The sequence below is a fragment of the Marmota flaviventris genome, chromosome 7, assembly GCF_047511675.1.
Source record: "Marmota flaviventris isolate mMarFla1 chromosome 7, mMarFla1.hap1, whole genome shotgun sequence".
NCBI classification, from domain to species: Eukaryota; Metazoa; Chordata; class Mammalia; order Rodentia; family Sciuridae; genus Marmota; species Marmota flaviventris.
The window spans coordinates 55,673,072-55,684,992 of NC_092504.1; the positions used below are offsets into that span (position 1 = coordinate 55,673,072).

At 37.5% G+C, this 11,921-nt stretch overlaps 1 protein-coding gene across 1 annotated transcript; it reads left to right on the plus strand.

The window, feature by feature from the left end:
• The first annotated feature begins 8,131 nt into the window (after window positions 1-8,131).
• On the plus strand, window positions 8,132-9,795 carry Utp3 (UTP3 small subunit processome component). Its single transcript, XM_027950857.2, has one exon. It carries the CDS (start codon window positions 8,308-8,310, stop codon window positions 9,724-9,726), a length of 1,419 nt encoding a protein of 472 aa, XP_027806658.2. The 5' UTR covers window positions 8,132-8,307; the 3' UTR covers window positions 9,727-9,795.
• The last annotated feature ends 2,126 nt before the right edge of the window (window positions 9,796-11,921 follow it).

Here is an 11,921-nt window from a genome sequence, read left to right on the forward strand (position 1 = left end):
TGGGTTCGATCCTCAGCACCACATAAAAATAAATAAATAAAACAAAGGTATTTTGTGTAACTACAACTAAAAAATAAATACTACAAAAAGTAAATATGCATTCAACTATTATCTTAAATTTACAAGAACTGTATATTAAATATTTCACTTTTAAATGTTACTTTGAAACTTAAAAATTTAAAAACTTGTACTGATAACCATAGAATCTCAAAAGACACTGAACTTACTGCTTTGAAATGCTATATAGTATAGAAACATACACCACATTGAGTACAGAGGCATATTTACCTGGACTGGGCTGAGTCTCCACTGTTCCTCCATCCCCACCAGGAAAGAATCATATAATCTAGCATCTATCTTGGAAATCATAACCTTTGGACTCTGAGTCTGGACTTGGCTATGGACACCAAGGTAAAAAAAAAAAAAAAATTACTGTCCATCTGAACAACATAATTCAAGCATAGTAATGCACAATTGAGACCCTAACTATACCTATACATGGTAATCAAATGAACCTATTTTTTTTTTACCAGTTTCTGTGCAAATTGTCCACATACAGCTATTCAAATAGTGAAGTGGCATAAGTTTATAAACTAATTTGTCTTTTTTTTTTTAATTAGGGATTGAACTTAGAGCTCTCTTTACCACCGAGCTACATCCCAGCTATTTTTTTTAAATGGTTGAAGACTTCCGGTTTATTTACTTATTTATTTTTTGAATTTTTAACATTTATTTTTTAGTTTTCAGCAGACACAACATCTTTGTTTGTATGTGGTACTGAGGATCGAACCCAGGCCATACGCATGCCAGGTGAGGGCGCTACCGCTTGAGCCACTTCCCCAGCCCCATCCCAGCTATTTTTATTCTTTGTTTTGAGAAACAGTCACATTCAGTTGCCTAAAGCTTCATTAAGTTGCTGAGACAGGCCTCTAGTTTGCAATTCTCCTGCCTAGCCTCCCAACTTACTTGGGATTATAGACAAGTGCTACCATACCTAGATAATTTGTCCATTAAAAAAAAAAAAAAAAATTTGGTTGTTGATAGACCTTTATTTTATTTATTTATACGTGGTGCTGAGAATTGAACCCAGTGCCTCACACATGCCAGGCAAGTGCACAGGCTGTTCCCTGATTTGTCCATTTTTTTATGTTTATACATAACCATCTAGTCTTAGTGTGCCTTGAAGAGAGATTTCAGGAACATGTTTAAAACTGGTATTCTGGGGCTGGGGATGTGGCTCAAGCGGCAGCGTGCTCGCCTAGCATGCGTGCGGCCCGGTTCAACCCTCAGCACCACATACAAATAAAGATGTTGTGTCTGCAGAAAACTAAAAAAAAAATAAATATTAAAAAATTCTCTCTCTCTCTCTCTCTCTCTCTTAAAAAAAAATAAATAAAACTGGTATTCTTTTTTTTTTTTTTAAATATTGTATTTTTTAGTTATCGGCGGACACAACATCTTTGTTTGTATGTGGTGCTGAGGATCAAACCTGGGCCGCACGCATGCCAGGCGAGCGCGCTACCGCTTGAGCCATATTCCCAGCCCAAAACTGGTATTCTTTTATAAGAGAGTTCCAATTTGTTATTGTTCTAGCAATCAAAAGAATTCAGCTATTTTACAAGTTCCTTATTCTCATTATGCATGCCAAAAATACATCTGGAAAGAAAGAAAGGAAGCCTCAAATAAATGAAATGTTTTGAATGCTTACTATCTGCATAAAAAAATACTCAGTAACATGGAGATTTATGAATTAAAATTACTTGCTCCTTATATTCAAAAAGTCTGTTTGGAGAGATAAGATCTATACACTGGATCCCTTCACTCAAGTAGTCACAAATTCTTTCTTGGAATGGGCTTGGTAATGAAGATTGACTCCAGGGCCTCACACATGCCAGACAAGTACTTTTACTAAGCTGCGCTCCCAGCCCTTTTTTCAATTTTATATTGAGACTGGGTCTCACTATTTGCCCAAACTAGGCTCAAACTTAGGGTCCTTCTGCCTCAATCTCCAAAGTAGCTGTGATTATAGGCCAGAGTGTCTGGCCGAACCTAGATTATTGAAATTTAAAAAATGACTTTGTGGGCCCAGCCTTACAGGGTTCATAAACATAGTAAAGAGAAGCAATAAATATAAACAGAGATGTATGAAACATTATGAAATGCAAATAATGACGTTCTTCACCCTTCCTGAGAAGGTCAGGAAAGGCTGTTAAGATAACGTTTATAATTAGTCTTAAAAGATGAAAAATAGTTTTACAGAAAGCATAGAAGAAACAACAAGTGCAAAGGAAAGGAAGCAGGAAAGAGCACAGCCTACAAACGTCAATATATATTGTGGGACAGTGCCAAATGAAGATGTGGTGGCAGTGAGTGTGGTAAGTGGAAGTTTAAGACCTACACAGGAGTCAGGCCATAAGGCTCATGAGCTTCTTTCTATAAACTCTGGGAACTTTGTGAAAGACTTTTAAGTTAGGGATTGATACAGTTAAACTTTTTGTTTGCTCGTTATTTTGGGGGTTTTTTTGGTTTTGTTTTTTTTTTTTTTTTGGTTTTTAAAAAATACTTTTTAGTTGTAGTTGGACACAATACCTTTTTATTTAATTTATTTATTTTCATGTGACGCTGAGGATTGAACCCAGGACCTCGCACATGCTAGGCAGGCACTCTACTGTTGAGCCACTACCCCAACCCCTGCTCATTGTTTTTTTTTTAATTGAACCTCACATACAGTGAACAATGCTCTACAGCTGCTGATACATTATCATTACTTGTCCATGAAATGTTCCTCTTCAATTCCTTCTGATCTCCACTCCTCATACCATTCTTTGCCCCTCCTTAAGCAATTGTTCTTTTGTGTTTATATTACTTCGTATGTGTTATCATAAAATGCATATTATTATAGTGTTGCATGTTTATTTTATGTGAATGGCATCCTATTACATATAACATGCTATTTTTTATTTTTTGCCCTTAGCACATTCATATTGCCATGTGGATATATAACCCACTGCTTCCAATTACTGAGTGGTTAAGACCATAAGTAGGATAGTAAAATGACCATAAAATTGTATGTTACTTTCATGGTAAATGACCATAAAATTTATCATCTGAACCATAAAAGTGAAAGGTGCTCTCAATAATTACACTGGAATAACAGTTTTAAAGGGCTGTCCAGGGCAAATCAAAACCATGGTCATCCTGTGCTCCTAAAATCCATATTGTTCATCTGTGACATTTTACTGAACTACTCTTCCAGGGATGGTCATGCAGATTATCTCCAAATTCCTACTACCAAAAAAAAAAAAAAAACTTTTCAAAGATCCTAATAAAGACCCCCTTATAAATAGACATGAATGAGAATTCTAAACCAAAACATTATCTGTAATGATTTATCAATATCTGACATAGATCACTACTGAATGTAGAAAAAATGAATAAAGTGATAAAGAAGTAAATTACAATGTTTGGAGAGTAGAGAAGCAGAGTAGTTAGGTTAGTATGAAAGGTTTTCTTAGGGAATTAGTGAAAGGTATGGATGGAAAGGATGTTGTGGGACAAGATTTTAGGAAGGCCATGTATGCTGTGAATTTTATCTTGATATGAAATGAGAGTTACTAAATGTTTTTGAACTAGGGTATGGAGTTGACAGAAATGGAAAATACTGGAACTTCTGATACTGATACTAGGAAGATATTGAATCAAATATAGCACAGACACTAAAAATTAGGAGACCTAATAAGGGAATATTTGAAAGCCAATACAGTACAGTAATTATAGAACAGCATGGATTCTAGAGCTAATACTGGTGTGTTTGTTTTAGTACTGGAGATTGAAACCAATGGCACTTTTACTAATAAGGTATATCCCCAGTACTTTTTTATTTTTATTTTTATTTTTTTTTTTGAGACAGGGCCTCACTAAGTTGCTGAGGCTGGACATGAATTTACTATTCTCCTACTACCATGCCTGGTACTGTGTGGGTTCAAATCTACTTCTACCACTTACCAGTGTCACCACATCATTTAAGTTCTATGTGCCTCCATTTCTTCAGGTACAAATTAGAGATTATAATAGTACTTCTTCCACAGGTTAACTATAAAGACTTTATGACAGAACCTTGCATGTTATAACTACTCTTAATGTTAGCTAACAATATTATTGTTTCAATAGTCCAGGAAGAAATACAGATCAATTTAAACAAATCTGGTGGAATGCTTTCAACACCCAGAATACATGCCCTTAGGGAAGTACCCAAGTATCACATTATGTGTAATTCATAGAATCCTATCTTTCACAATAAGACAATACCTTAAATGGCTTAGAGTAAGGCAAAAAGGAAATTTGTTGGTCTCCATTATGTGTAGTTTGCTAACTCCTGAGTCACACATCATAAAAATAATCATTCAAGTTAATGACAAATTGTAGATGCCACAAATATAATAGCTAAATTAGGCTCAATGGTGCATGCCTGTAATCCCAGCAGCTCAGAGGCTGAGGCAGGAGGATTGTGAATTCAAAGCTACCCGCAGCAATGGCAAGGCACTAAACAACTCAGTGAGACCCTGTCTCTAAATAAAATACAAAATAGGGCTAGAGATGTGGCTCAGTAGTCAAGTGACCCTGAATTCAATCCCAGTACCAAATATATATATATATGTATATATATATATATATATATATATATATATATACATACATATATATATATATATGTATATATATATATACATACACACACACACACACACACACAAGAGCTAACTGTCAAATGTTAATCAGTATTTATTCATTTTCTATGGAGACTCAGTGTTTTTCTTTTTAATTTTCATAGGCTTATGATATCATAAAGCCATAAACCCATCTATTCAAAAATACAAATTTTCAACAACAAAAATTCTTTACCTAAGTGTTCACTAATTCTCATATTAGACTTAGGAAAGGTACAACGGAACTGCTAGAATTGAAGAACTGATTTCTAAGCTATTCTTTATTAAAAGTAAGACTGTTAGAATATAACACTTTCTGAACATTCATTAAATATTGAAACTCTGTTATTTAGATAGGAAATATAAAACTTAGTGTAAACTAACTAAATAATATTACAGCAATATGATCATTCCCAATTAAAATATTCAAAATAGTTTCCAACTTATATATAATAATATGTGTATTCTGGTCCAAATATGACTATAAATTCTTAAATAATTTGCATAAAAATGAACAGAGCAATTGGTATTTCTTTTATGTAACTAAATAAAATATTTAGGTATAAAAAAATTTAACATATTTAGAGCAAGTATATAATTATAATCCTAGTTTAGATGCAACATTCTTTAAGCAATATTCCCAAAGTAACAACCTAGAAGTTTCTTATAGCATTGGGTTTAAGACACACCCTGCCCTATTTTAGTAATCTGTATATGTGTGTTATTGGGATTTTTTTGTGATAGTTGGTTTTTTGGTACTGGAGATTGAACCCAGGAGCACTAAACAACTGAGCCACATCCCCATCCCTTTTTATTTTTTATTTTGAGACAGGGTCTCCCTAAGTTGCTTAGGGCCTCGGTAAATTACTGTGTCTGGTTTTGAATTTGCAACTCTCCTGCCTCAGCCTCCCCAGCCACTGGGATTACAGGCATGCTTCACCATGCCTGGCTGTATATGTGTTTTCTTTTCTACCTTGTTTTAGTACTGGGGATTGAAACCAACGGCACTTGGGGTGCTCTTTGAGGCCATGTCTTCTTTCTACTTCAATAAATGCTCTGTAACTAATTTGTTTTTGGACATATTACAGTATATATTGTGCTACAAATAGTAAGTGGCTAATATATGCTGAATGATAAAAATTAAAACTTAACATTCAAAAATTAACTTCATAGCCCAACATGGTGGCATGCACCAGTAATCCCAGCAGCTCTGGAGACTGACACAGAAGGATCACAAGTTTGAAGCCAACTTCATTAACTTAGTCAGACTCTGTCTGAAAATAAATTAAAAAAAAAAATAAGGGTTGGGGATATAACTCCATGGTAAAGTGCCCTGAGTTCTATCCCACTGCCAAAAGAAATTTTTAAAAGTATGTCGTGTACATTTCTATTCACATTTTCTATTCATTAAACTGTATTTTGTAAAATCTTATACATGTTTAAGAATGCTGAAGACACCATTAAGCAATTTTAAAACATTAATTCTAAATGTCCCTTTTCTAAAATTTTGTATTGTTTTTCTAATGACACTGTACTTTCTGCAAAGAAATGGTATGTCACCAGAAGTTCAGCTTCCAAAACATGTGAAGGTATTATTAATTTTGAACCCATCATATGCAATGTCTGTAAACTTAAACATTAAATTGCAAGGCAATTCTTTTGTATCTCTAGCCCTGACAATACTTCTGAAGACCATTTTGACTAATTCTTCCCTTATTACCACCTTCTTCAAAATACTTTAATCTGTGCTCCTGGGGTTTTATCATCCACCAGCAAAATCTACCCTCTGGAAAAGAACATAGACTTACCTACACTTTCACTCACTTACGTAAAGAGGCAAAGGAAAGTCTGGTGTAGGATCTGTCTCTGGTTTCTGTGTTGGATTTCTTTATGTAATTTTGCCAAGATTCTGTTTCCACATGTATAAAATTAAAGTCAAAATTAATCATTCCAGGGCTGGGGATGTGGCTCAAGCGGTAGCGCGCTCGCTTGGTATGGTGCGGCCCATTTCGATCCTCAGCACCACATACAAAAAAGATGTTGCGTCCGCCGATAACTAAAAAATAAATATTAAAATTCTCTCTCTCTCTCTCTCTCCCCCCTCCCTCTCTCTTTAAAAAAAAATAATAATAATCTTTCCTGAAATCCGTTCTAGCTCAGGTTATCTCCCTTAAACATGTTTATAGTTGTGTGCATTTATTATTCATTCACTCAGCTTTATATAGCACCTAAAACAGGTAATCAAATACTGTTATTTTAATACTTATTTGTTGACTGAAAACCTATTCTATGCCAAGCATTGAACTAGATGATTGAAATCTAAGATCCACCCAGTGCTATTAAGGAACTTGAGAGAAAAACAACTGGAGATCAAAAAGGCGAGTATAGCTAAAATTCCCCCAATTTGGGCAGAAATATCAAATCCTTTTAAATGTGGCTGGTAAGTACAGGGACATAAACACTATGTTGAGTTTTCAGTGTTGAACTCTGGCTAACACAGGAATGTGTGCTTACGTATTCACAGTACGTACCCCCATCATAATTTAACATGTTCTCTACGATTCGTCGATGAATGTGAGTCCCCTGCCAGAATCCAAGAGCGGGAACAACATCTGCTTTAGTCACCACTGTTCTCTCACTACCAGAGATGCTGGCCGGCATGCCTTTCGCGCTTTACGTTGAAAAAGCCGCACTCTATGCACTTTGACTAAATGTTACAACTCCACTCTAAATAATAAGGGATCCATTCTTTAATAAATACAGTCTGCCCCTGAAAGTTAGAATATGATTTCCCAAGCATCTTGGAAGACCATGTTCATGTTTTTCCAGCTCAAGGAAATGCCTTTTCCCCTAAATAAAAGAATAGACCCCGGGAACCCACCGGAGTTCCTCGGGAAGAGTCAAGCCCTATAGCGGTGCTTGACTCCCACCGTCACCCCTTAGGTCACCTAGGATTTTCAAATCTTTAGGGAGTGGGGCACTGAGACCTGCGGGCAGGGAGACGCAAGATGAGCTCAGCCCAGAGGAGACCACCAGCCTTCGCTCTCGCGGCGACGCGGCCATGAGGATTTAGTAGCCCATTGGCGCCTCCGCCTCAGGCTGTGGGTGCTCAGGAATACGCCGGTCCTGGACGAGGGGGAACAGCGCCCTTTACTGGCCAGTGCAAACTCGCCTCATGGAGCTGTCACGATTCAGAACCCTCCCTCCCCAGCCACGCCCAGGCTCGCGAGATAAAGTACGGAAATCTCCAGATAGGGCTCTGCGGAACGGAATTTCCTCAATATGTTGTTCCTACACGGAAAGATTTTAATTCGCCGGAATCGACTGGCATTAAGAGGACACCGCAAAAAGGAAAGCGCTATCACTGTGACTAGGCTTACTGGACCGACCGGAAGTCCTAGTTGACACGCCACGCGGAGAGCATCCTGGAACCGGAAGGAAGTGAGAACTCCAGAAGCCGATCTGGACGTCCGTAAAGTCGCGTGGTAAGAGGCCCGCGGCGGTTTAAAGCTGCTTGCTGCTAGAACGTGTGGTTCGTGTGCCGAGGCCAGAGTGGCCGAAATCCCGGTGTCGCTGCAGAACGTGAAGCCGAGGGAGAGCCATGGTTGGGAGATCCCGGTCCCGGCGGCGGGGAGCGTCCAAATGGGCAGCTGTGCAAGCCAAGGCAAGTGGCACCACCGCGTATGAAAATGAAGATTTAGGATCGCCACCCTCACCTGGAGACTCTAGCTACTACCAGGATCAGGTAGATGATTTTCATGAGGCACGATCTCGGGCAGCCCTGGCCAAGCGCTGGAGCGAGGTTGAGAGTGGGGATGAGGAGGACGGTGATGATGAGGAGGAGGTGCTGGCCTTAGACACTGACGACGAAGATCGAGAGAGTGAGGGGGATGAGGAAAATGATGATGATGATGGTGATGGTAGTGGAAGCTCCGTGCAGAGTGAAAATGAGGCTTCCGTGGATCCCAGTTTGTCGTGGGGTCAGAGGAAAAAACTTTACTATGACACAGACTATGGTTCCAAATCCCGGGGTCGGCAGAGTCAACAAGAAGTAGAGGAAGAGGAAAGAGAGGAGGAGGAGGAGGCAAAGGTAATTCAGCGGCGTCTAGCCCAGGCCCTACAAGAGGATGATTTTGGAGTTGCCTGGGTGGAGGCCTTTGCAAAACCAGTGCCTGAGGTAGATGAGGCTGAGACACGGGTCGTGAAAGATTTGGCTAAAGTTTCAGTGAAAGAGAAGCTGAAGATGTTGCGAAAGGAATCACCAGAGCTCTTGGAACTAATAGAAGACCTGAAAGTCAAGTTGACAGAAATGAAGGATGAGCTGGAGCCATTGTTACAGTTGGTGGAACAACGGATTATTCCATCCGGAAAAGGAAGCAAATATCTGAGAATCAAGTATAACCTCTACCTGAACTATTGTTCCAACATCAGTTTTTATTTGATCCTAAAAGCTAGAAGAGCCCCTGCACATGGACATCCTGTCATAGAAAGGCTTGTCACCTACAGAAATCTAATCAACAAACTGTCAGTTGTGGATCAGAGGCTGTCCTCTGAAATTCGTCATCTACTCAAAGGTGATGCTTTAAAGAAAGAACTGAATGCAAAAGCAAAATTCACCAATGCCAAGCCAAAATCTGTTTCAGAGGCTTCTGCTGCTTCAGCTATAGATCTCTCTGATGGTTCCGATATTGATGAAGAAGATGCATTGAAATACTACAAAGAAATGGATGACAGGCAAAAGTTTAAGAGAAAGATAGAAGAAAATAGCATTGAAGAACAGGCTCTTGAAGATCAAAATGTAAAGAGAGCCATTACCTACCAGATTGCCAAAAATAGGGGACTTACACCTAGAAGAAAGAAAATCGATCGCAATCCCAGAGTGAAACATAGGGAGAAGTTCAGAAGAGCCAAAATTCGAAGAAGAGGCCAGGTTCGAGAAGTTCGTAAAGAAGAGCAACGCTATAGTGGTGAATTATCTGGCATTCGTGCAGGAGTTAAAAAGAGCATTAAGCTTAAGTAAAGTTTTTCCTGAACTTACATAAGGTTTTTGGTAATAATTTTAGATCAATAAATTTTTGTTTTAACTGAAGTGATTGTATTTATATATACTATATAATCTTTCAAAATGTTTGTCAACAGGGATATTTTGCCTGAGTTATTGATTAATTTTATATGCTGTTTGATTTACATTAAAGTCTTACTAAGGAACTGAGGGAGCAGTATGAAGATGCTTGGAGAAAGATAGTGTTGAAAAAAAGTTCTCCAATATTTTGTCAGGTATTAGCCTAAGAAAATTTCCCAGCTGATTGTGGAACTTTACTGAAACTTATTTGTATAACTTTTCACATTAAGAGAATGCAACTCTGGCAGTCATCTTATTTGTAACATGACCTATAAAATAGTTCTGGTGTATATTTCATTTACCCACCTACAATTCTTGAGTAGGATTTTTATTAATATGTGGGTTTAAGGTTAAACTGAATTTTGCACATTCTGTGGTAAAAGCATGGGAATAAAGAACTTTAGCTAAAAGTAGAAAAAGATATACCTAAATTATAGCAATTTGTGAATACTTTCTAGTAGTCTTTCATGTGGTAAATAAGGCAAAAGTTCCATTTCCCCCTTTGTGGTGGTGACTTACAGTGGTTGCTGTTAATATTCATATTCCCTTTACTGAAAATTTGTTATGATTGCTAGTAGGTAAGTGATGACTTTAAGTGGTAACAAAGTTACAATTTTATTTATAGTTATTCTGATCTTCATAATTGAAAAATATTGTTAGTGCACCTAAAAATACTCAGGATGATACCAGGGAAGAAAATGAGAATATACTGAAGGGAAGCACAAAAAAGTGTTACCACTGCCCCTGTTTATTCATTAAACATTATGTTAGGGATGTAGCGTGGATCCATAGTAAACACTTGCCAAGTAACAGTTGTGTATCACCTCATCTAATCCTTAAGTAGTACTATTCTCTCAATATCACAGATGAATATGCTGAAATTCTAGGTCAGCTTTCTAAAGGATACCGATGTGAACCCAAACCAACTTAAGGTCAGTATTTGTTCTCAACCTCTGGTTTACAGCTGCTTCCTCAGGGTAACATGCCAGTTTATTTTCTTGTTTGTCTTATACTGAGGCAAGTTAAAAATAACCGTAACACTTACTACTTACTAAGGTACATTTCTGAGCACCTTATTTGTACTTATTTCCCTACTCCTCAACAGCCTGATGTGATAAATTGTATTATTCACATTTGGAGATGAGGAAAATTAATTTTCTCAAGGTTACACAGTCACAGGATTTCAACCCAGCCTTTCTGACTTCAAAGCCTAATCCAATACTTCTTTTCTGCTAAAGTAGAAAACACAGGCATACAGGTTTGGAGTTAACTCACCAGGGAGATTTTTGTGGTTTTTTGTTTGTTGGGTTTTTTTGTTTTGTTTTGTTTTGTTTTTGTGGACTGGTCCAGACTAGGCTGTCTGTATAGAGCTTGTCTAACGTATGTCAACCGAGCTACATCCCCAGCCACCAGGAGAATTTTGAGTTAACTGAACTCAGATGAGTAGTAAGGGCAGACTATAGTTAGACTACTCAAATTCCTAAGCCAGCTCCATCACTAGTACCTGTGACTTTTGGGGTAAGTTACTTGGTATCTGTTCCTCAGTTTTTTCCATCTAAAATCTGAGTAATAACAGTACTTATTTTGTGGGGGTTATTATGAGGATTAATTATGTCAGGCACTTAGAACAGTAACTATTACATAGTAATCACACAAAAAGTGTTAGCTTCTCAGTAAAAAAGTTAACACCCGAAGTTTTGGGAGAAATGAGGGGAGTATTGTGTAAGGAATACTAGATTTAGAAAATTTGGGACAGGGCCAAAAAAAAGAGGACATGAAGTTAAAAGACTGAAAGTATGATTAAGAACAAAATGTTTTTAAAAGAATAAAAATCTCTGATTTAGGAAAGTGGAAAAAATTAAACCTGACATTCCTTCAGAGACTTAACAACACTTTATAAATAATTCATTCTGGAATAGATAGGATGTAGATGGTGCTATCCTATATTATAAACACAAAATGTAATTGCTGGGTTTAGTATTTACATCTCCAGAATTTTTGTTTTAACATTTAAAGTAGCCAGGCATGGTGGCTCACACCTGTAATCTCAAGAACTCTGGAGAGTGAGGCAGGAGGATCACAAATCCAAAGAC

Excerpts from the sequence above, each read along its gene's own strand:
- Utp3 (XM_027950857.2), top strand. The coding sequence starts at position 8,308 with ATGGTTGGGAGATCCCGGTCCCGGCGGCGGGGAGCGTCCAAATGGGCA.